This window comes from Bubalus bubalis, chromosome 2 (assembly GCF_019923935.1).
Source record: "Bubalus bubalis isolate 160015118507 breed Murrah chromosome 2, NDDB_SH_1, whole genome shotgun sequence".
Classification (NCBI taxonomy): Eukaryota; Metazoa; Chordata; class Mammalia; order Artiodactyla; family Bovidae; genus Bubalus; species Bubalus bubalis.
The window spans coordinates 29,634,141-29,659,832 of NC_059158.1; the positions used below are offsets into that span (position 1 = coordinate 29,634,141).

General features: G+C 39.7%; 1 protein-coding gene and 1 long non-coding RNA gene across 3 annotated transcripts; one reads left to right on the forward strand and one right to left on the reverse strand.

Moving 5' to 3' along the window:
• Positions 1 to 13,741: 13,741 nt before the first annotated feature.
• LOC123329692 lies at positions 13,742 to 25,471 on the reverse strand. 2 transcript variants are annotated; one of them, XR_006545215.2, is made up of 5 exons: positions 25,294 to 25,471; positions 23,582 to 23,741; positions 20,678 to 20,873; positions 15,179 to 15,288; positions 13,742 to 13,894 (listed from the first exon to the last, which is right to left on the reverse strand). It is a non-coding gene; the product is annotated as an uncharacterized LOC123329692 (long non-coding RNA). The 2 variants fall into 2 exon arrangements; XR_006545213.2 differs by lacking the exon at positions 13,742 to 13,894 and having other exon boundaries at positions 14,978 to 15,288.
• Positions 20,886 to 22,541, forward strand: PGK2 (phosphoglycerate kinase 2). The gene has a single exon (XM_006050713.4). It carries the CDS (start codon positions 21,008 to 21,010, stop codon positions 22,259 to 22,261), a length of 1,254 nt encoding a protein of 417 aa, XP_006050775.1. The 5' UTR covers positions 20,886 to 21,007; the 3' UTR covers positions 22,262 to 22,541.
• Positions 25,472 to 25,692: the final 221 nt, after the last annotated feature.

A 25,692-nucleotide genomic window follows, 5' to 3' on the forward strand; every position in this document is an offset into this window, starting at 1 on the left:
AGGAAACTCAAAGTCTTGGCTTAATGCAACAGGCAAATGTAATAGATCTTGATTCTCAATTAAAAGACCTCTATAATAAAAACTCATTTCTATGCAGATGTATATGGAGGCATGTGTTTAAAATGCTCCAAGATATGCAGATAGACAAGTGCTTATTTTGGGAATCATTTTTCTAAGCATTTGGCAGCCTGATCATAACAGCAAGATTTCTTCATGGCATTAGTATTCTCTTTGCCAGAAAATCTTATACCCTGTTTGGATATTTTCTGTCAATTCAACTCATTCAGGCACATATAGTTTGATAGAAATATGTATTTTCTAAACTACACATACTGGGAAAAAAAGAAATATATCTTGTGGTGTGTAATAATTAAAAGCTGTAGAACCATGTTTCTGTCTCTGCACCAGGCTGTATTTATCCCAGTTTAGAAAGTTCATTCACATAAAGACTAATTCCAGGAAATGACCACAAGATGGCAGCATATGCATATGATTACTAAACATTTGAAGCCAAGGAAAAACAACTGTTACGCTATTTTTAAATTATTCTTTAAAAAGTAGCTCAATGATTTTCATAAAAAGATTATGATGAAGACAAAATAAAACAGCCTCCACGCTTTGTGAGCAATAGGTCACTCTTTTAAGTGGATGTACCCAAAAAAGGATAACTCTAATAGTGTTAGATTATTCATCCCACACCTATTGATAAAGAGGTTCTTCCTTTCATCTTACTTGTAGATTAGCTGTTGCTGACATCGACCTGATAACATATCTGCATCTCAGTTTCCTCATTTGCAAATGCGGATAATAATAGCACCTTCCTTGTAGAGCTGCTGTGAGGATAAAATATGGGAAAATATATACAGAATTCCTAACAGATCCTGACATGTTGTGTTAGCTATTAACTTTTATTATTTTTATCATTCACAAGTTTTGTTCAAGCTGGATTTAGAAAAGGCAGCAGAGCCAGAGATCAGTTTGCCAACATCCATCAGATCATCGAAAAAGCAAGAGAGTTCCAGAAAAACATCTACATTTACTTTATTGCCTATGCCAAAGACTTTGACTGTGTGGATCACAGTAAACTGTGGGAAATTCTTCAAGAGGTGGGAATACCAGACCACCTGACCTGCCTCCTGAGAAACCTGTATGCAGGTCAAGAAGCAACAGTTAGAACTGGACATGGAACAACAGACAAGTTGCAAATCCGGAAAGGAGTACGTCAAGGCTGTATATTGTCACCCTGCTTATTTAACTTATATGCAGAGTACATCATACAAAATGCCAGGCTGGATGAAACACAAGCTGGAATCAAGATTTCCAGGAGAAATATCAATAACCTCAGATACCCAGATGACACCACCCTTATGGCAGAAAGCAAAGAAGAGCTAAAGAGCCTCTTGATGAAGTGAAAGAGGAGAGTGAAAAAGTTGGCTTAAAACTCAACAGAAAACTAAGATCAAGGCATCCGGTCCCATCACTTCATGGCAAATAGATGGGGAGACAATGGAAACAGTGACAGACTTGGATTTTGGGCTCCAAGATCACTGCAGATGGTGACTGCAGCCATGAAATTAAAAGATGCTTGCCCCTTGGAAGAAAAGCTATGACCAACCTAGTCAGCATATTAAAAAGCAAAGACATTTCTTTGCCAACAAAAGTTCGTCTAATCAAAGCTATGGTTTTTCCAGTAGTCATGTATGATGTGAGAGTTGGACCATAAAGAAAGCTAAGGGCTGAAGAATTGATGCTTTTGAACTGTGGAGTTGGAGAAAATTCTTGAGAGTCCCTTGGACTGCATGGAGATCAAACCAGTCAATCCTAAAGGAAATCAGTCCTGAATATTCATTGGAAGGACTGATGCTAAAAGCTGAAGCTCCACTATTTCGGCCACCTGATGCAAAGAATTGACTCATTGGAAAATACCCTGATGCTGGGCAACATTGAAGGCAGGAGAAGTGGACCTCAGAGGATGAGATGGTTGGATGGCATCACCGACTCGACGGACATCAGTTTGCGTGAACTTCGGGAGTTGGTGATGGAGAGGGAGTCCTGGCAGTCCATGGGGTCACAGAGTCGGACATGACTGAGCGACTGAACTGAACTGAACTGGTGTCTCTCATGGAAATGAAGAGAATACACGGCCATTACTAAGATGAGGTGGTTTCTTTCTATTCTATTTGCTGAGTATTTATATCACAAAAGAGTACTGAATATGTGGTTATCAGCTCTTCTACAACTAGCTCTATAAAAAGAAAAACCACAATGAAACAGGTAAGAGGGGAAGAGACAGAATCTACTTAGGACCCCCAATCCCACAAGCAGGAGGGGACATCACAAGGGTAGAGGAGGAGGGTGTGCACCCCACACTAGGCACCCCTGAAGAGGGAAGGTGAGCCCCCATAACACAGTCTTTGAAAGCCAACAGGGCTTATGTCCAGAAGGGCCTGAGGGCTATAGACAACTGAGCCTCTGCTCAAACTCACTCTTTGCAAGTCCCTGCACAGGGGCAGCAGTTTGAAAAGCACCTCCACCAGACATGAAGGAAATTCATTGACTCATTTTACAGAAAGTGCCAAGGAGTGTGGATCTGTTGGAGCTATCTCCAGGGATCAAAGAGCTGGCAGGCACCATTTATCTTTCATTCTCCCTCAGCCTAACTGGCCGGGCTCTGGGGGTACCTTTCTGACATTTGCCATCTACCAGGCTAGAGTCACCTGCCTTTCCCGGTGTTCCCCTGCACATGTGCCCCTCTCAACCCACCCTCCCTGGCCAGCCCTCTTCCACAGCAGCTCTCGCCCTGCCATACCCAGTGGGCAACCTTGGCTGGGACTGGTTTTCCACACTCAGCAGATGGCCTCAGACTGAACCAGAATGCTCCTCAAAGCAGCTCCTACCCCAGAGGGGTCTAGCCCAGCCCACCAAGGCACCACCCCCAGAAGTTTGTGGCTGGACCTGGCCACCAGACATGCAGAGCTCAGGCCTGGCCTCAGAATCAGCCTTGCTGGGGGTGAGCTCACCCCACCTACCAACACATCTGCAGCAGACACAACCAGGCCTAGGAGATGCTACGCACCGGGACAGGCTGGGATCTGGGATGCTTTGCTGTGGCGACTGCACCTAGGCACACATCTCCTTGAGAAACAAAATACAAAGAAACTGTGAGGGACTCAAAATAACTTTGTGCATGGACTGTTGGGGAAAATTACGGATGACATGATACAAAAAGAACAAAAAAACCAGCTGCCCCTTCTGAAGAGCCTGGAGCAAAAACAGGGTGTCAGGAGCCAAAGCAGGGTACTGCACATGCCCTCTGCACAGAATACCACCAAAGGGTTGGGCAAGCAGCCTAAGTCGCTCTTCCAGCCTGACCCCTGGACACACCCCTACCCTCAATCCCTGTAAGGAATGAAGTTGCCCCACCTCATGGAGCAAGCATGGGAACCTGCTGTCTGTTCTCACTCCTCTGCTGCAACAGGGGCCCCCGTAAAGCCATGCCTGAATTTCTTGGGCTTCCCTGATGGTTCAGAAGGTAAAGAATTTGCCTGCAATGCAAGAGACCTGAGTTCGATCCCTGGGTTGGGAAGATCCCCTGGAGGAGGGCATGGCAACCCACTTCAGTATTCTTGCCTGCGGAATTCCATGGACAGAGGAGCCTGGTGGGCAACAACAGTCCATGGGATCACAAAGAGTCAGACACAACTGAGCAACTAACACTTTCACTTTCTTGAATTTCTTATCTGGGCACTTATCAATTTCTACTGGTTGGGGAAAGACCAAGAATTCTGATCTGTATAATTACTGATATGACTCACTGCAGGCTCAGATGACGGTCAGTATTTTTTAGCAATAAAATGTTTTTTATTAAGGTATGTGCATTTTTAATGTAGCTCGGTGGTAAAAAATCTGCCTACTAGTACAGGAGATACAGGAGACACAGGAGATGCCAGTTTGATCCCTGGGTCAGGAAGATCCCCTAGTGTAGTAAATGGTAACCCACTCCAGTATTCTTGCTGGGGAAATCCCATGGACAGAGGAATTTGGTGGGCTAGAGTCACTAAGAGTCAGACATGATTGAACACGCATGCACAAGTACATTGTTTAGACATAAAGCTAATACTACACACTTAATAAACTACAGCACTGTGTAACCATAGCTATTATATGCACTGAGAAAACAAAAAAATTCCTATGACTCACTATATTGCTATATATGCTTTATTGCAGTGGTCTGGACCAAACCTTCAGTATCTCCAAGGTATGCCTGTACTAAAGTCTGATCCTCACAGACCAGTCGATGCTATTTCAGGAGACAGAGATCAAGAGGACATAAGTAACTTTTCCCCACGTCATACAGTTAGCAAATAACAGAGCAATAATTCCAACAGACAGTCTAATTTCATTAGACAGTGCTTCTCAAATTTGAATGTATTAAGAATCAATTGAAGAACTTGGTAAAGCACACATCCCTGACCTCCATTCTCTGGGATCCTCATCTGAGATCTAGGGTGAACACCAGAGAAGGCGATGGCACCCCACTCCAGTACTCTTGCCTGGAAAATCCCATGGAAGGAGGAGCCTGGTGGGCTGCAGTCCATGGGGTCACTAGGAGTCGGACACGACTGAGCGACTTCACTTTCACTTTTCACTTTCATGCAATGGAGAAGGAAATGGCAACCCACTCCAGTGTTCTTGCCTGGAGAATCCCAGGAACGGGGGAGCCTGGTGGGCTGCCGTCTGTGGGGTCGCACAGAGTCGGACACGACTGAAGCGGCTTAGCAGCAGCAGCAGCAGCAGCGTGAACACAGGCTAGTCAGTATCCCCCGTATATCAAACTTTGTTTAACAAGTTATTTTTGGTTAACAAGATTCATTTCATGGCTCTCTTCATTGGGCAGTAGCCCAGAGATTAAGATGCTGTGAGAATTAAGACATCCAGATTCTAAGACAGTTGATGCAACCAGATAAGTAAATGTTGGCAAGTCTATTTCCCAGTTCCCGTGCATCCCATAAAGAAAGAGAGAACTTGTCTTTCTACTATAAACCTCCTGTGTGAGCCAACTAGGTGCTATGAAACCAAGTGCCAAGGTGCAAAGGTATGTTGTTCAGTTGCTAAGTCATGTCTGACTCTTTGTGATTCCATGAACTGCAGCACACCAGGCTTCCTTGTCCTTCACCATCTCTCAGAGTTTGCTCAAACTCATTGAGTTGGTGATACCATCTCATCTTCTGTCGTGCCCTTCTCCTCCTGCCTTCAATCTTTCCCAGCATCAGGGTCTTTTCCAATGAATTGGCTCTTGGCATCAGGTATGAGAGATCAACAAAATGATAAAATTAAAACATTCTTAAAACTACGTAACATGTCAAAAGGAATATAGGAGATGAACTGTCCCATAAAAATGCATAGGGCATATATGAGACAGAATTGATAAAATTAGCAGCAACATATTAAAGGAACAGGAATGGGGGTGAAGAGAAAAACACAAACGCCCCCTACTAAAAAAAAAAAAAAGAAAGAAGAATCAGTTTATAGGATTAGAACTTGATTAAACAGAATCATTTGTTCAAGCCAGAATTCACATCTTTGGAGCAAATACAATGAACATGCTCTTGTGATTTTAATCAGAGATGTACCACACAAAACAGGAATATCTTTCCAATATTAATCAGAGGTAATGTCCTGGAGCGCTCCCTCAAAGAGGTCTGAACTACAAACTGTATATATCAAGTTGCAAGTAGGTAGGCAGAGTGTGGAATGGAGATTCCTTGGCAGGACACTTACTGGGGGAAAATCTCCAGATTTACACATCCCTGTGGACAGAGGGAGAGAAACAGGTTTGTACACCTAGAGAAGCTGGGTTGGAAGGCAGTCACAAGAGAGTCTTCGGCTAATCCCATGGTAAATCCCAAAACTGGGATGGCCCTTCAGAGTTGTCCCAGTGTGGAGAGAGGTGCCTGATAGTTACCATTCCCACAGCTATTGGTTCTTATGTGTGGGCTGTTCATGGGCGAAGTCAATTCTTAGAGAGGGCACACGGTAGGGCTGTCTGTGGGTGACTCCCAGCTACTGCGGAAGTACGTTCTGCGTTGTAGAAAGGAACCTGGGTAGCACATCACAGCATCCACTCAAGCAATCATCTGCGAGTTAGGCAGTTAAGTTCCAGTCCTATTCATCTGGTAACCTGCTCACAATAGGCAAGATTTCTTTCCTAATGATTATAATGATATTCCCATAGCTGAGTGATCCTATACCCTAAATGCAGCATGTTCTGTGATATCTATTCATTCAGTCAGATGAAGCCAGGACAAAATCAGGTATTTTCATATATGATTAGATTAAAACCTGCAAACCACATTCTTACTCTGGGGCCAGGCTAATGAGTTACTTCATTACATAGCTCAGTAAATTCCGTAACATGACGGGTAATTCTAGGAAATAACCAAAAGATGGCAGTGTATACACATGACTGTTAAATTTCTTTGGGTGCCAGGGAAAACCGAAAATCTAAGCTAGTTTGTCTCCCAAACGTTGTTCTAAAGATGAGCTAAATAATTTACACAAAATTCTAAAAAGAAAAATCCACTTTTTGTTGGTGATGTAATTGCACACAGATATAGTGAATGTAAGGAACCAAATGAATTAGCAGGTTACCAAATGAATAGGACTGGAACTTAACTTCCTAACTCACAGGTGATTGCTTGAGTGGATGCGGTGATGTGCTACCCAGGTTCTTTAAGTGGATGTACACAATGAGAAAACGAGTGTTAGGGAGATAAAATGCCCCACACCTGCTGATAAAGAGGTTCTCCATCTTGTGTAATAGCTGTTCCTGACATCTGCGTGATAACATATCTGAGACTCAGTTTCCTCTTTTGAAATGGGGATAATAGCACCTCCCTTGTAGAGCTGCTGCCAAGAAAAAATAAGGGAAATGTTTATATACAGATCCTGATATTGTATTCACTATTCATGTTTACTTTTCACATGTCAATTGGCATACTAACACTATACTTGCTTCTCATCCAAGTTGTCGTTTATTAATTGCGTGTGTAGTACCACATTTAGAACTTCACAATTGTATTGCATGGGGTATCTTATTAAATCTTTGGAGCAAGCTTTGAGTATGAACAAATGGGTCACATTTACAGATGCAGAAGCTGAAATACAAAGAGATCAAAAATCATGCCAAAGGTAAAACTGCTTATAAATGATTAGAATGAATTCCTAATCCTGGTTGCATTTACGAGAAGGCATAGTGCCGGGGACAGGGAAGAAAGAATTAAAGCAGGAAACAATACCTCTGACTTTTAACTTCATCTTCTCTCCACAATCCCTCGTGACACAGTGTGTTCACCTCAGGCTTCTGAATTACTCACATTCACATTCTCCTGATGTGAGGCAGAAATCAGCATGGCCTGGATTGCTGAAGACTTACATTGCTTGACATGGAGAAGCAGCTCTATGACATTAGTTGGCCACTGCAGATTTTAAACGTATTAAAGCCAAGGGATGTATACACGTTTCTGTGTTCTTCTAAGTTGTATTCATCTTATCGGTGTGGAGAGTTCAGATAAGAGTTCGAGTATTTTTGAGAGAAGAGACAGACATTGTGAAGATGAAGGCAGGGACAATTGTTGGGTGGACTCCCCAGATTTGACTGCTACATACTGTGAACTACTCTGAACTGGCAGTCATGGCCACTCCATTGAGAACCTGAGATGCAGGAGGCGACTGGGGTTGAAATAGAGGGAGGAGACTGAAACTGCACAATTGTAGACCACGGAGACAGTGTGGGACTCAGATCTATAAACTAGCAATGCAGGTCTTCTCATCCCAGGGAAAGGTAGACCACCCTGGAATACCATGCTCACTCAGGAGCCCACACCATGAGTGGATGGCTAAGTGAATAAATGTTTCTATCAAGGGCATGCATGGTGAGCACCTCTGAGTGGCTGGTTTCAAGGCACCAGCCTTGTTACAACTCTTCAGCTCAGTTCAGTTCAGTTCAGTCACTCAGTCGTGTCCGACTCTTTGCGACCCCGTGGACTGCAGCACACCAGGCCTCCCTGTCCATCACCAACTCCTGGAGTTTACCCACACTCATGTCCATTGAGTTGGTGATGCCATCCAACCATCTCATCCTCTGTTATCCCCTTCTCCTCCTGCCTTCAATCTTTCCCAGCATCAGGGTCTTTTCAAATGAGTCAGTTCTTGGCATCAGGTGGCCGAAGTATTGGAGTTTCAGCTTCAACATCAGTCCTTCCAATGAACACTTGGGACTGATCTCCTTTAGGGTGGACTGGTTGGATCTCCTTGCAGTCCAAGGGACCCTCAAGAGTCTTCTCCAACACCACAGTTCAAAAGCATCAATTCTTTGGCACTCAGCTTTCTTCACAGTCCAACTTTCACATCCATACATGACTACTGGAAAAACCATAGCCTTGACTAGATGGACCTTTGTTCGCAAAGTAATGTCTCTGCTTTTGAATATGCTGTCTAGGTTGGTCATAACTTTCCTTCCAAGGAGTAAGCGTCTTTTAATTTCTTGGCTGCAGTCACCATCTGCAGTGATTTTGGAGCACAAAAAATAAAGTCTGCCACAGTTTCCACTGTTTCCCCATCTACTTGCCATTAAGTGATGGGACTGAATGCCATAATCTTTGTTTTCTGAATGTTGAGCTTTAAGCCAACTTTTTCACTCTCCTCTTTGACTTTCATCAAGAGGCCTTTTAGTTCTTCTTCACTTTTTACAACTCATAAGCCTCTCTGGTTTGCTTTCAACCTTTTCCATCCAGCTCAGCCTGCTATTGGCAGAGACTAAAATGACTGATCTGATTGCAAAGTTTGCATGTCAACTCCTCACCAAACATGAGTTCCACAAATTTATTCATGACAGGAGAGAATATTGCCAGGACAGATACAACTGAGTTTGCCTCCTCTTATAGGATGTCATTTACAAGATCAGTGACGTATTTTTTAAATAAAAACAAGAAAATATCCTTGAATAATACGCCAAATTTTTGTAGAATTAGCCCTATTTCCTCTTTTCAGAGTATTTTTGGAAGTCATTAGAAACGGACAGATTGAATTTCATGGTCAAATGCAATTGAAAGCTGTTGCTATGAATCTATTTTTTGAAGGAGGAACGGACATCGCCAGATGAGAACATAGTCACTAACTATTATAAACAGGCAAACTGTGCACTGGAAAATGTACACATTGCTTCAGTGGCTATAAGCATATGTGACGAAAAGGTGGGAACAACTGAAATCATTCTACCCGCTTGTTGCAAATTACACTTTCTGAATTACTTATAACTAAAATGACTTATAATTTGGAATCCATTGAAATATGGTTCCCTCAATATATGACTTGGGGCTTCACTAGAGCCTCAGTGGTAAAGAATCCACCTGCCAATGCAGAAGATGCAGGTTCGATCCCTGGGTTGGGAATATTCTCTGGAGAAGGAAATGGCTACCCACTCTAGTATTCTTGGCTGGGAGATCACCTGGACAGAGAAGCCTGGCAGGCTACAGTTCATGGGGTCACAAAGAGTTGGACACGACTTGGTGACTAAACAAAAACAACAACCCCATTATAGTACAGAGATTCCCATAAAACAAACCATGTTTACCATTATATGGCATTAATGTTCAGTGGTATAAAGTCAGTTCACATCGTTGTACAACCATCATGATCATTCGTCTACAGAACATTTTAATCTTCCTAAACTTAACATCTGTCCCCAGGAAACAATAACTCTTCATTTTCCCCTTCCCCCAGTTCTTGGAATGTATACTCAACTTTCTGTATTTATCAGTCTGATTATCCTAAGTTCCTCATAGAAGTGGAAACATACGTATTTGTCTTTTTGTGATTAGCTTATTTCATAAAGCAAATACATTCAAATATGTGCTCTTTCATTTTGCAGCGTATGTCAGAATATCAATCCTTTTTAATGCAGAATTCCATATTATGTAATATGCCACCTTTTGTTTATACACTTGTTGTCAATGACCATTTGGGTTGTTTATACCTTTTGGCCTTTAAGATTATGCCACCATGAACATGTGTGAGCAAATGTCTCTGAGTTCCTGCTTTTTGCTGGATCATTGGTAATTCTTTTTTAAATTTTTGGGGAAACAACTGTACTCTTTTCCACAGCAACTGCATGATTTACATTACCACCCACAGCAGCAGAGCAACTTCATGTTCACTTTTTTCACTTTTCAATTTATCTATTTTTCCTGTCTTGCCTGTGCTTCAGGTCTCACAGAAGAATTCACTGTTAAATCCACTGCCATGAAGCTTTTCCTTTAAGAGTTTTACAGTCTAGCTCTTATGTTTAGGTCTTCAATCCATTTAGAGTTAATTTTTAATATGGTATAAAATGAGGGTACAGTTTCTGTCCTTACCATATGTATATTCAGTTTGTCCAACACCACTCGTTGAAAAGACTGTCTTTCTCCATAGCATTGAATGATGTAGGATCCTTCTTGAAAATCATTTTGTCATATGTTTTAAGGGTTTATTTCTGGGTTTTCTATCTTTTCCATTATACTGTATATCTGTCTTTATGCTGAAACTACATTGCTTTTTTAAATGTTTTGTTTTTTGACAAACTGGTTCATTTTTTATTTTTATTAACATTTTATTGAAATACAGTTGATTTGCAATATCATAATAGTTTCAAGTGTACAACATAGTGAATCACAATTTTAAAAGTTTACATTTCATTTATAGTTATTACAAAATATCAGTAATATTATTACCTGTGCTGTACAATATATCCTTGTAGCTTATTTTATACATAGTAGTTTGTGCCTCTTACACCTTACTCTATCTTGTCCCTCCCCGCATTCTTCTCCTGACTGGTAAACATTAGTTTATTCTCAATATCTGTGAGTCGGTTTCTTTTTTGTTATCTTCACTAGTTTGTTGTATTTTTTAGACTCCATATATAAGTGACATCATACAGTAGTTGTATTTCTCTGTCTGACTTATTTCACTTAGCATAATACTCTCCAAGTCCATCCCTGGTGCTGCAAATGGCAAACGTTTATTCTTTTTATGGTTGAGTAGTATTCCATTGTACATATATACTGCATCTTCTTTATCCATTCAACTGTTAATGAACTCTGAGGTTGCTTCCATATCTTGGCTACTGTAAGTAATTCTGCTTTGAATATCTGGATACATATATCCTTTCCAATTACTGTTTTTTGTGTTTTCTTCAGATATATACCCAGAATTACTGGTTCATGTTGTATTTATATTTTTAGAGGAAATTCCATACTGTTTTCCATAGTGGCTATGCCAACTTATATTATGACAACTAAAAGCTGTCACTTGTCGTCTGGTTTGGCAAGAATTGAGTGATTAGCCACTGTAGTTGATGACCTTCAACACTGAAAGGAGTTCAGGGTGGAGATCAGGAATGAGGCACTCTGTGATCTGGGAAAACTGGCAGAACAGGCCTCTAAATAGTGAGATATTGTCAGGAGAAAATTTTATGGACACAATTTCTTGCATTTTCTCATATTTAGAAAAGCTTTAAAATCATTATCTGAGACTTACATACGCTCCTTGAGACTAGCAGCAATCTTCTACTGAAACATGTGCCGAAATTACATATATATACTAATGTCCCCCCACCATCTCTTTGGAGCAGTTTGTCAGAGCTTCCTGAGAGTCTGTCTCCCAGGCTATAGCTCTCAATAAGCCCCAAATAAAACTGAACTCACAGCTCAGTGAGTGCATTCTTTTTTCAGTTGACAATGCCTACTAACAGGATACAAGGGTTTCCTTTTTTCCAGATCCTCAAATGCTAGTATATTCTCTTTTGATGATAACCATTCTGACAGGTGTGAGGTGATATATCTTTATGGTTTTGACTTCTCTGATGATTGGCAATGTTGAGCATTTTCTCCTATGCCTGTTGGCCGTGTGTACATCTTCTTTGTCAAAATGTCTTTCCGGGTCTTCTGCCCATTTTTAATTGGGTTGTTTGTGTTTTTGATATTGAATTGTATGAGCTATTTGCATATTTTGGCTATTAACCACTACTTGGTCATTTGCAAATATCTATAGATTATGTTTTAGATTATCTTTTGTTGGTGGTTTCCTTTGCTGTGTAAAAGCTTTTAAGGCTAACTAGGTCCTATTTGCTTATTTTTTATTTGATTTCCTTTGTCTGAGGTGGCAGATCCAAAAATTTATTGCTACGATTTATGTCATGGAGTGTTCCATCTGTTTTCTTCTAGTTTTATAGTTTCCAGTCTTCCATTTAATTCTTTAATCAATTTGAATTTACTTTGTATATAGTGTGAGAAAATGTTCTCATTTAATTCTTTGACATGTAGCTGTCCCAGAACCACTTACTGAAGAGACCATCTTCTCTCCATTATATATTCTTTCCCCCTTTGTCATAGATTAATTAAACAGAATTATTTTCAACTCTCTGTCCAGTTCCACTGATCTGTGTGTCTGTTTTGGTGCCAGTACTATATTCAATTAATATAACTTTGTACACATTGTGTTTATACAATACACCATATGCATTTAAAATTACATTTTGTTTATAGTCAACTCTGGGCAAATATTTATAAATTAATTGCATACAATGTTTTTTTATTTCTGCTTTTCATGTGTGTATAGAAATTATAATGAACACATGGAATCACTTCCAACTTAGTAATATTTACCTTGCAATTGTAAGGAGATCAAACCAGTCCATCCTAAAGGAAATCGGTCCTGAATATTCATTGGAATGATTGAGGCTGAAACTGAAGCTCCAATACTTTAGGCACCTGATGTGAAGAACTGACTCATTGGAAAAGACCCTGATACTGGGAAAGATTGAAGGCAGAAGTGAACGACAGAGGATGAGACAGTTGGATAGTATCACCAACTCGATGAACATGAGTTTGAACAAGCTCCAGGAGTTGGTGATGGACAGGGAAGCCTGGTGTGCTATAGACGACTGAGCGACTGGACTGGCTGACCTGCAATTAATGAGGCTGAACTCTGTGCTTGCTTTGCTATGATATATGAAAGCACATGGGATGTTACAGTGCAAATTTTTTAAGACATTGAATATACTTCTTTAACCATAAAATATTAATTATAAAATGTTATATAAACATTCTAAAAATTATATATGATTTTTATTATGCAGACTGTTTTTTACTATATCACAACTGTGATTAAACATCAGCCCAAAATCACTGCAGATGGTGACTGCAGCCATGAAATTAAAAGACGCTTACTCCTTGGAAGGAAAGTTATGACCAACCTAGACAGCATATTCAAAAGCAGAGACATTACTTTGCCAAGAAAGTTTCATCTAGTCAAGGCTATGGTTTTTCCTGTGGTCATGTATGGATGTGAGAGTTGGACTGTGAAGAAGGCTGAGGGCCGAAGAATTGATGCTTTTGAACTGTGGTGTTGGAGAAGACTCTTGAGGGTCCCTTGGACTGCAAGGAGATCCAACTAGTCCATTCTGAAGGAGATCAGCCCTGGGATTTCTTTGGAAGGAATGATGCTAAAGCTGAAACTCCAGTACTTTGGCCACCTCACGCGAAGAGTTGACTCATTGGAAAAGACTCTGATGCTGGGAGGGAATGGGGGCAAGAGGAGAAGGGGACGACAGAGGATGAGACGGCTAGATGGCATCACTGACTCGATGGACCTGAGTCTCAGTGAACTCCGGGAGTTGGTGATGGACAGGGAGGCCTGGCGTGCTGCGATTCATGGGGTCGAAAAGAGTCGGACACAACTGAGCGACTGATCTGATCTGATCTGATCTAGGATGATGAAAAAGTTTGTTTTAGGAACACTCAGTAGTTGGTTGTCCTAGTCACATTCTCGGATTTCCTACTGAAAGTTGTGAATTCTGCAAAAAATAAAAAACCACACACTGTCAGATGCCAGCATCAGTTGCTCATGTATGCTCACCTTACAGGTGCCCAGGAGACAAACACACTGCCCAGTTTTCATCTCGCACTTCCCCAATGGGCTCACCTATTGACCAGGGATTTAGGATGCTATTATGAAGCCAGTCAGTTGCACGTGCCTACACTGTGGGCAGGAAACAGGGTGTTTCCCTAATAAAACCAGGAAGTGTGTTGACTAACTCAAGTGGGAGCCACTTGTATTTTCCTCTTAGCCACCAGCACAGTCTACACTCCCTTCTTCCTGTTGGTGCCATCTATAACCTAAGGCATCTTCCCTGCAAACAACTGTCATTTCCTGACAAATGGAAGAAAAATCTGAAGTCCCACACAGCTGTCTGCCTTGCCATTGATGTTATAGCATAATAGTTATGGGAGTCTGGGATCCCTGGCCCATGGCGTGTAATTGTAAGACACTTACACAGGTTTGTGGAGTTGTTTTTGACTTTTAATTAACCAATTCCTTAGTCTTACAATGAAAACACTCAGAGCAAAATTTCTTAAATGTTGTAAATGCATCTTTTGAAAAACAAATCTGTTAATGAGCTTGACCCTCTGGCTTCTACACAGTATTTGGTTACAATTTTAACTGCAAGAATCACTTCAGAAATATTATTTTGAAACAAATGGTTTTTATAACACATTGTTTTGTTTGTTTTAGAAGGTGACTGCCTACAATTTGGTTCCTTTGGAAAAAATAAAACATAACATAACCTTAGCAAGACATCAATCCTCTCCTAGGATTTGTTTGACATAGAAATGGTTTATCTTTTTTATTTATAATGATTCTTTTTTTAACTTAAAAAATAATTTATTTTTGGCTGTGCTGGGTCTTCATTGCTACATGGGCTTTTCTTTAGTTGCAACGAGTGGGGGCTGCTCTCTAGTGGCAGGGTGTGGGCTTCTCATTACGGTGGCTTCCCTTGTGGAGCGTGAGCTCTAGGACATGCAGGTTTCAGTAGCTGTGGCACATGGGTTCCATAGTTGCAGCTTCCAGGCTTTAGAGCACAGGTTCAATAGTCATGGCACATGGGTTTAGTTGCTTTGCAGCACGTGGGATCTTCCCAGCTCAGGGATCGAACTTGTGTCTCCTGCACTGGCAGGCAGATTCTTCACCACTGAACCACCAGGGAGGCCCCTTTAATGATTCTTATTTACTTCATTTTAGTAAAATTAAAGTCCCTATCTAAGACTTATATCATAGGTTAGTTTTATGCAGGGCTTACCTTAATCAATAACTGATAACAGAGATTGGTAATTTGCATGCAAAAGTCCTACAAGAGTATCTGTTTGTGACGTGGGCAATTCAGCCATTTAATTTTGGCCACATGTTTATCTGTTGTAGAAAAGGACAAATAAATAAGGAAGTCAATAAAATAATAAGCAGATAAAATACAAACTTTAAAAGGTATGCATTGCTCATGTAACTGCAATGTATTGCAAAACTTTTTAGCTTTTTGAAACTAGTTCTACAGTGACTCATGTGTTACAAGCACATAACTTCCCCTTCTTTGTCTTTAAGAACAATCCCAAGTGCTTACTAAAAATGTTTAGAATGAAAAAAAAAATGGCTTTTAAACTTTACAATTCACTAGAATTTTTGAAAGAGAGATTGATTGCTTCATAAAAAGTAAGCCTAATATTTACTGAGAGATTAGTCTCTATTGGTCATAAAACAAGTGATTCAGTTAGCTTATACTCATATAGATTTTTACCTCAGTACCCAGAACTCTGTACATTTCACAGAGAAATGTATACTTCACATATATTGTCAACAGAAAAGTTAAATGAAACTAAAATGAGCAAAATATGTTAAATGCCTTATTAATAGAATAATAGGTTATATCCATATCTTATTACTTAAATCAAAGTCTTGTTTTCAACATCTACAAAATTTAAGAACAGCCATTGAGAAATAAAAACAGCTGAGGAGTCACTAAAAGACCAGCTGGATTTGTGAGGAGGGTGCCTGCAGCAGGGTAAGGAGGGTAACGGGGAGGTACTAACCAATGGGTATAGAGTTTCAGTTATGCCAAATAAGTCCTAGAGACCAACTATACACCATTGTTCCTATGGTTAGCAATTCTGTGTTGTGTACTCAAAAATTTTCTAAGAGGATATATCTTATTAAGTGTTCTAATCACTTAAAAAGTAATAAATGAAAAGGGTAGAAGAAAACTTTGAAGATAATGGGTGTGCTTATGGTGTTAAGTTGTGGTGATGGTTACATGAGTGTATCTCCCATCTCATCAAGTTGTATACCTCAAATATGTACAGCTTTCCATATGTCAATCATATCTCAATAAAGTGTTTTATTTTAAAAAAAGAGAGAGACAGAAGAAACTGTGGGGGAAAAATAGACATGATGGAGAAGCAGTTATTGGATATCTTGACAAACAAAATCCGAAAACTTCTGGGCCAGAGCAACAGCAGGATATAGCACTGTCTACACACCTATGTAAACATAGGTAAATATTTGCTACAATAAAACACACATTTCAGGATGACGTAGACATGGGGTGACAGGAATAAAAGCAGTGAAAGTGACAAGGAGGCCTCCTCTGTTTACGCTTTTCTCTCGTATCAACAACTACTAAACATCATGCGTGCATGCTCAGTCACTTCAGTCATGTCCAACTCTTTGTGACTCCACAGACTGTAGGCACCAGGCTCTTCTGTCTATGGGATTCTCCTGGCAAGAATACTGGAGCGGGCTGCCCCTTCCTCCAGGGGATCTTCCTGACGCAGGGACTGAACTCGTGGCTGTTTGCGTCTCTTGGTTGCAGGCAGATTCTTTACCCACTGAGCCACCTGGGAAGCCCATTAAACATCATGCTAGCCCCTAAAAAATATATACTTGTTGCCATGCACTGTCAACTTCTTCTGCTAATATTAAAATAAGAATTCAACTTTTTTCAGTATATTGACTGATAAAGCATGGCAACTAGGGGTAAATGTTGGTGTTTTAGCATTTTCATCTAGTAGGTGATGTTATCAATTGTATAATACATAATTATTGTATAAGCCAGTAAATAGGAAAAAGAAAAAAAAAATTACTGTGAAATGTCTTCAATACCAGGATCATCCTAATTTCAAAGAAGATAAATTGTGAAAAAAGCAGAGTATCTGAAACATGCCTGATATTATAACAAGTGTTCAAAATATTACTGAAAGTTTCTATCAAAACAATTTAAGACATGATTAAAAAAAAAAGGAAAGAGAAACTTAAGTGATTAAATGATCACTTAAGTCATTTGTTTGTTGCTTCTTTTGAGTTTTCTCTTTAAGAAACTTCAATAAAGAAGTCCAATATAAAATCAACCTATCAACATAAACAATGTTTTGCAATATTGGCAGTAACTATGGAATAATATAAAAATCAAGTTACCATTTGTAATAACATTAAAAACTCTAGAAATTGTGATCATTACTTATTTGGACAAGTTTTACTAAGATTGAAATACTATTTAGTTCCCCAAATTCATTTAAATATTCTGGTAGAACAAACCTGTCCCGAGTTGCTTTACTTTTTTACAAAAGACAGCCTTAGTGAGATTTAAATACCTTTATTTAACTTCATTTAAATGATATGTTGCCTAGATATAAAGATTTTGGTAAAAAGTTGTCTTTTGCTTATTGAACTCTCAATCTGAAGCTTTTTCCTTGCATGTGATCTGCTTTTTCATTTTATAAACTTCAAAAAAAATTTTTTTCTTTCCCTGTCTTAATTCCCTTAGCATAATACCCTCAGGTATCATACATGTTGTGGCAAATGACAGAATTTCCTTCTTTTCTATGTCTGAATAATATTCCATTGTACATATATACCACATCTCCTTTACCCATTCTCTATTTGAAAGTTGTTAAGAGAATAAATCACAAAGCTTTCATCACAAGAAAACAACATTTGTAACGGTGTGTGGTGATGGGTGTTAACTAGACGTTGTGGCAATCACTTTGCAATATACCCATATACTGAATCATTATGTGGTACACCTGAAACAAATACAATGTTAGATGTCAATTATATGTAAATATAAATAAATAAACAATAGAACTGTAAAAGATTGTTTCTTGACATAGACGTTCCTAAATGTTGTTTCCAGAGTGTGTGTTTGTTTCAAGTCTGTTTGTACTGTATTATGGGCTCTTTTAGCCTGAGACCTAACATGTTTATTCAAGTACAGGATATCACTTTTTTACAACTGTTCTATCACCTTCATGCTCTCTCTATCCCTTTATGACATCTCTGTGATGTATAAACAATTGTTAGTTCCCACACACCTGACTTTGTCCTTACTCTCTTCCTCTTGGTCCTTTTTAAATGTATTATGTAACGACTCCTCCACAAATTATCTGATCACTAATTCATTCTTTAGTTACTTTTTTATCTATTTTACTATGCAACCTATCACTTTGAGTTATACGTTTCAGCATCTTTTACGTCCAATGTGTTCCAGTGTTTATGCTTTTTAGCTGCTTCATCAGCCTTCCTACTTACATTATCTTTTTTGCTTTAAGATTATTTTCCCATTTATTTTAATCTTGCGTCTAATTCTCATGAATTTGACTTCTGAGTATATTGTTCTGTTTATTGCCTTTCTCTTTTACTGTGGGAGCACTCAGATATATTGAATTTTTCCCCTATAAATACTTTTTTTGCCTTGATTACTAACATCAGCAGGGTGAACCAAACTCAGGTGCTAATTTCATTTGTGTGTGTATGTGTGTGTTGAAACTGGAAGAAAATATCAAACAAAAAACCTCTTACATTGCAATGATTCCCTTTTCCTTATTCCTATTTCCACTATGGGTATTATCTGTTCTCTAGGAAATATTACAGTTCATCCACTTTAATAACTTCTATCCTCATATCATCAGTTGAAAGGAGAGACTGCCAAACTGAAGTATAACTGTTCTTGACTCCTCACTTTAGTCTAACCCCAGCACCATCCTCATATTCTTCTACAATAAGAGAATTAGAACCAATTCCAAGACACTGGTTTAATGCTTCTTGTGTGGGGTTTCTTTCTCCCTTTTTTTCTGTTTCTTTCTCACTTGACATTTTTTTTTTTCTTTTGCTGAGTTGGGAACCCAGAACTTACTCATCAAGGCTCACGAGTTGTACACTCTTGCTGCTGTTTCTATTCATTCTCTCCTGGTCACACTCGCTGCAACAGGACACACGGGAGAGAAACAGTGCAACAAAAATCCTCCAACAGTAGTCCAGTAGCTCTTCTTGGGCTTTGGATTTCTCCCTTTCCTTCTCCCTTTCTGGCCCCCCTTTCCACACCCCTTGCCTTAAGAAACACAAGAGCTCAATAATCTTAGGTTCCCGTAGGCCTCCTGTAGGTTTGGTAGCTGCTAACTCTTCAGAGTCCCTTGGACTGCAAGGAGATCCAACCAGTCCATTCTGAAGGAGATCAGCCCTGGGATTTCTTTGGAAGGAATGATGCTAAAGCTGAAACTCCAGTACTTTGGCCACCTCATGCAAAGAGTTGACTCATTGGAAAAGACTCTGATGCTGGGAGGGATTGGGGGTAGGAGGAGAAGGGGACACCAGAGGATGAGATGGCTGGATGGCATCACCGACTCGATGGATATGAGTCTGAGTAAACTCTGGGAGTTGATGATGGACAGGGAGGCCTGGCGTGCTGCAATTCATGGGGTTGCAAAGAGTCGGACATGACTGAGCGACTGAATTGAACTGAACTGAACTGAAAGGAAATCTACTTAATCACACGGGCATCTCCAGGACTAGATAAGAGAGAGATAACCAGTATCTATGGCAAATGTCTCCATCTTGTACAGAAGTTATGGATGTCTGGCCATATGTTAATATGTATTCTTCCACAACATTTTCTTATGTTGAGTTCTCAAAATCAACCAATTATTACAATGTATACATTTAACAATTGATAAAATGTATTCATTGGCTAATCTATAGATAATGTTACTGCATGAGTTATAGCTTGTGGAATCTCAGGGACTGAACCCAGGCCCAGGCAGTGAAATTCCAGAATACTAACCACTAGACTACCAGGGAACTTCTCAATGAGTTATTTTCAAACTCACTCTGAACTGAGCAGAAAGTTACACAGTTTTTATACCTAAACCAATCAGCCACTTATACTTTCTCCAAAAATAAAAACTCTCACTCATTTTCAATTCAAATATATGTTTTCATCCTCATGAAACCATGCTCTTTTCAGATGAATTTTAAAGTTATGCTGGTAGTGAAACAGAGAAAGAGGAGACAAAAAGATAAGCATCTTCATCATAATTTCGTAGCCTGAAAGAAATGTCACCACTACCTTGAGTGCTTTACTGGCACTCTCTCTGCTGTGATCTTACGGGCTTCTCTTGAACAAGCCACCATCGTTCCCTCCCAGTAGTCTGAGAATGGAAGAAACAAGGTAACGATAATATGCTATTCCCACCCCACACCCGACAATATGGCTAAAGCCAAAGTCTAACACAAAACCATGCTCTTAACAGAGATATCTGTCAAGACGAGGAATAAAACAGAAGCATATTATATTGCCTTGAATAAACAAGGTGTCAGAGACCCATTTCTTCAAATCTTTCCTTTAATGGGGCACTGCACAAGTTTTTATTCACAATATAATCAGTATTTGACAGAATGAGGGCATTTTTTTTTCTTTTAAAAGAATTTTTAAAATTGTTAAAAGGCATGTGGGAAAGAACCAGCAGGAAGTGTATACCTCAGAACCGTTCCAATTGCAGTTTCTTCACCTCTTCAACAGTCACCCCCAAGCTGCCAGTTCCGGGTTCACCTTCAGGGCCGGCAGTTAGAATCTGCACGACGCAGCACTCCAAATTCAGACTGACAGGACCATTGACAAATCGCGAAGCCAGTTTCCTTTCCCTGGTCCAATCATGGCTGGCCTCGTGAGAGAGCTAGTGCCGGGAAGAAAGGGGCAGGCCAAGGGGAAAGGCGTTAGAAAACACCACCCACCCAACATCTCACCAGCAGTAAAGAGGTTCTCTTCGACACCGGGATCCATGTGTTAACCCGTCTTTGTATCGTCAAGATGTCTCTTTCTAAGAAGTTAACTTTGGACAAAGTGGATGTGAAAGGGAAGCGAGTCGTCATGAGAGTTGACTTCAATGTCCCCATGAAGAAGAACCAGATTACGAACAACCAAAGAATCAAGGCCTCTCTCCCAAGCATCAAGTACTGTCTGGATAATGGAGCCAAGTCAGTAGTTCTTATGAGTCATTTAGGTAGACCTGATGGTGTTCCGATGCCTGATAAATACTCCTTAGAGCCTGTTGCTGCTGAACTCAAATCCTTGTTGGGCAAAGACGTTCTGTTCCTAAAGGACTGTGTGGGTCCGGAAGTGGAGAAGGCTTGTGCCAACCCAGACACCGGTACAGTCATCTTGCTGGAGAACCTGCGCTTTCATGTGGAAGAAGAAGGGAAGGGCCAAGATCCTTCTGGAAATAAGCTTAAAGCTGAGCCAGATAAAATAGAAGCCTTCCGAGCATCCCTCTCCAAGCTAGGGGATGTGTATGTCAACGATGCTTTTGGCACAGCTCACCGGGCCCACAGTTCCATGGTGGGAGTGAATCTTCCCCAGAAGGCATCTGGATTCCTGATGAAAAAGGAGCTAGATTACTTCTCCAAAGCCTTGGAAAACCCAGAGAGACCATTTCTGGCTATACTTGGTGGAGCCAAAGTGGCAGACAAGATCCAACTCATCAAAAATATGCTGGACAAAGTCAATGAGATGATTATTGGTGGGGGAATGGCTTACACCTTCCTTAAGGTATTGAACAACATGGAAATTGGTGCTTCCTTGTTCGATGAAGAGGGAGCCAAGATTGTCAAAGAAATTATGACCAAAGCTGGAAAAAATAGTGTGAACATTACCTTTCCTGTTGACTTTGTCACTGCTGACAAGTTTGAGGAGAATGCTAAGGTTGGCCAAGCCACTGTAGCATCAGGGATACCTGCCGGCTGGATGGGTTTGGACTGTGGACCTGAGACCATTAAGAAGTATGCAGATGTGGTGGGGCGAGCCAAGTTAATTGTGTGGAATGGACCTGTAGGGGTATTTGAATGGGATGCTTTTGCTAAAGGAACAAAAGCCCTCATGGATGAAGTTGTGAAAGCCACTTCCAAGGGCTGTATCACCATTATAGGAGGTGGAGACACTGCTACTTGCTGTGCCAAATGGAACACTGAAGATAAAGTCAGTCACGTGAGCACTGGAGGAGGTGCCAGTCTGGAGCTTCTGGAAGGTAAAGTCCTTCCTGGAGTGAATGCCCTCAGCAATCTGTAGTTGACAAAGTGTCCCTTCCTACTCTTTTCTGTCCACAGCCTTTAAGTAAACTTAGTACTTTCACATCTCAACTCAACTTTCATTAAAATGAACTTTTAAGTCAAAACTCAGGCAATATAACCGAAGTATGGACTGACCCTCAGAAACTCGTAACATCAGCACAGCAATGCACTCATTTCAGTTATGTCATGCATTTGCTTACTCTCTTCAAGTTCTCATTTGAACTTTACCGTTGTGATTCATAGAAAGTGAGTTACTTATTAAAGTGAGTTGAATAAGCTAAAGCTCTCTCTCTTAATTTTAGACCAACTTTATTATTGTTTCACTACTTGAACCATGGAAACAAGATAGAAAAGGTTGCTGAGGAAGGGCAGGATAGAAGCTGACAAATTATTAAACATATTAAACAATGTATACCTGTGGCGGATTCATTTTGATATTTGGCAAAACTAATACAATTATGTAAAGATTAAAAATAATATAAAATTTAAAAAAAAGTGAAATAAATGATCATATTAAATACATATTATTATAAATAAATAATACTGAAAATTAAAAAAAAACATATTAAACAATGAAAGAGCCCAAATAAACTGAGAAAAGTAATTACATTTAAGAACTTGTGGGTACCATTAAAGCTCTGCTAAGGGGAAATTTTTTACTAAATAAGAAAAAGAAATAAAAGATACATATTAAACCTGAGAAATTAAAAGGGAAAAAAATTAAACCCAAGGAAGGAAATACAGCTGTGTGTGCAGATATACAAGAGTGCACATACATGTCTGTTAGAATGGGAACTAAAAATTAAATCCAGATTTCAAATAAAGAAGTAATTGCTTTATTTTTAAAGTGGGTATTATTTAATAAATAGATAACATAACTGCTAAATCTTAAAACTGGATTTTTGAGATAAATAAAAATTATGTGCATATACATAGTTTAGTTATGGGGAAAAGTACAGATGTGAAAGCACTTCCATATTAGAAAATACAATAATAAAATACTAAGAAATGTACAAGAAATGAAAATGCTTATTGGGAATATTTTGCTTAATTCTGTGAACCAAGAGCTAGTCCAGGGCAATGCTGCTAACAAATTAAGAGAGAAAATGAGCAGCAATTTATCCCAGCTGTCATGGCCTTTGTCCCATAGCCTCTGATCAATTCTATATATTCAACATTCTGAATAATTAAGTTTAAAATTAAATCTTAATATACCTGAAATTTTACCATATTTCTAAGGACAATATTAATAGTGCCACAGTACCTCTAGGGAATCTGAAGGAGTTAAGATATAGACTCACGTACAAAAGAAACTGACCATTGCAGTATTTGAAGCAAGATTATAGCATGTTATTCTCTTGCATAGAAGTCTGGGTTAAATAGGTGCTCTCTTCTCCATGAGGTCATCTTGTGAAAAAACTTGCTCCTCCGAATAAGGGACTTCCATGTACCTAAGGTGTCCGTCTGAGTTTTTTTACCTGATAGGTAGCCCAAAGGGAAAGTTAGTACAAGACAGTGTATTTCTTTCAAATACCAAAAACTTGCAAGATTTTTTTTTTTTCCACTTATTCTCTTGGCTGTTAGTTATGTGATAAGTCCTTTTCTGCAAGGGAAACTTGGGAATGTATTCTCTCCAGTCGAGCAACTTGTATTCAACTAAAAATCTGTTTACTGAAAGGAAGTAGATTCTGTTACTAAAAGGAAGTAGGGATAGGAATAAGTACTGGGGTAAAAGTAATGGTTTCTGATGGACTGGTACTCTGGCCACCCAAGTATCTATGTATGAGTATCCATGCATCCCCCTTCCTACATGTAGAAGACATGCCTTCTTCAAGAGGCAGAATCAAGTGTCTTATTCAGTTACTGCATTCCACTCAAAACTGGGTATCCCTGGGTGATACACAACCTTTTCTATGTGATCCATTGGGAAGTCTGGTGAGTTTAAAAAGTATAGTCATTTCTTTTTCTTACACGTCCATAGCCCCTCTCCATACAGACCCACCTGATGATACAAAAGTGGAAAAGAAATGGAATAACTGCAATAAAAATCTTCATCTAAAAAAAAATCGTTGGTTCATTACATTTATGAAATAAACATTGCTGGATAGAAATTTCTAGAACTCCTTGACGTGACAGTAGGAGAATTTCCTTGATCACCCTCTGATTTTCTTCTTTGGAAGGAAGTTACTTCATTGTCTATTTTTGGCCCCTGGTTTTATTATCCGGGAAATTTTCTTGTTTCTTAATCTTCCATGCCATCTTTTGAAGCAGATATTGGAAAGCTGGGCCACTTTAGCCACTGTACAGCTTTCCTAGCATCATCCTTGCTGATGAAGTTTAAGAAACCAAGAAATTCTTTATACAATCACACAATTAAAAGCCTTTGAAGACCAGACCTAGTGATTTTTCAACTTTCTCAAGAATCAAGATTTCTGATCTATTTAATTCCCTGTGAAAGTGTTCTTGGAAGGACAAATAGCCTTGAAGCAGGATCTTATTTCACGTTCCAGGAACTGAACCCGGCCTCCAGTCCACCAGGTAGACCACCAGGCTAGAGGCTAGAAGCAAAATTCCCTGATTCTTACCCCTCTTTGAAACCAAAAATATTTCAAGGAGGCAAAAACTGCAAAACAGATACAAAGTTTATTAACGGAAACACAGCAGGGCTGGGAGAGCACACAGAGTGACAGTTGAAGTCAGAAGCAGGGTAGAAATACACACCGGGAGAGGAATGTGGGCATCCTGAATGAGGAGTGCAGTAAGGCGATTTAAATCACTTACATAGGATAGTCCTATTTTTTTGTTTACCTTTGGGCAATTCTTTCTTTTTTCACAGCTGACTGGTCCTAAGACTCTCCCAAAAATGCATGAGCAATTTTTTGCTAAGACGGATTCCACTGCAGAGGTCTATGGCTGTATATCCATATTTATCATGAAATGGCACCCCCTTCCCTTTTTAACCCCCAGTGAGCCTTCCTGAGTTTATGCAAACAGGGAAGTTTTCCTTGACCCCAGGTGTGGCATTCTTACCTCTTTATTGCAGTAGAGCTCAGCTTCTGCCACTAGCTTTGTCCTCAGAGTGTCTGGGTGAGAACAAAGCTTCAGTTTTATTCCATTTGATGAACCCCACCTGTCCAGCCCAGAAGCCCATCTATCTCTCACATCAAAAGAACCTCACCCCAAAATCTCTTCTAGCTATAGTTCTTAATCCTTTGGCTTTTGCTTTTAATTCACTGGCTTCTTTGCTGGGTCCATTTCCCTCTTCCTCATTTTAAGTGTGGTTAACTCTTGGCCCCCTGAAAAATGTAGGCAGTGATGGAGGGGGTGGGGAAGCAATACCTATAATCACGTCTTTGCCTGTGACCTTTCCATATTTTTATCTGAAAAGTCCACATGGGGGATTTTGCGAAAAATTAAGAGTGACATTCT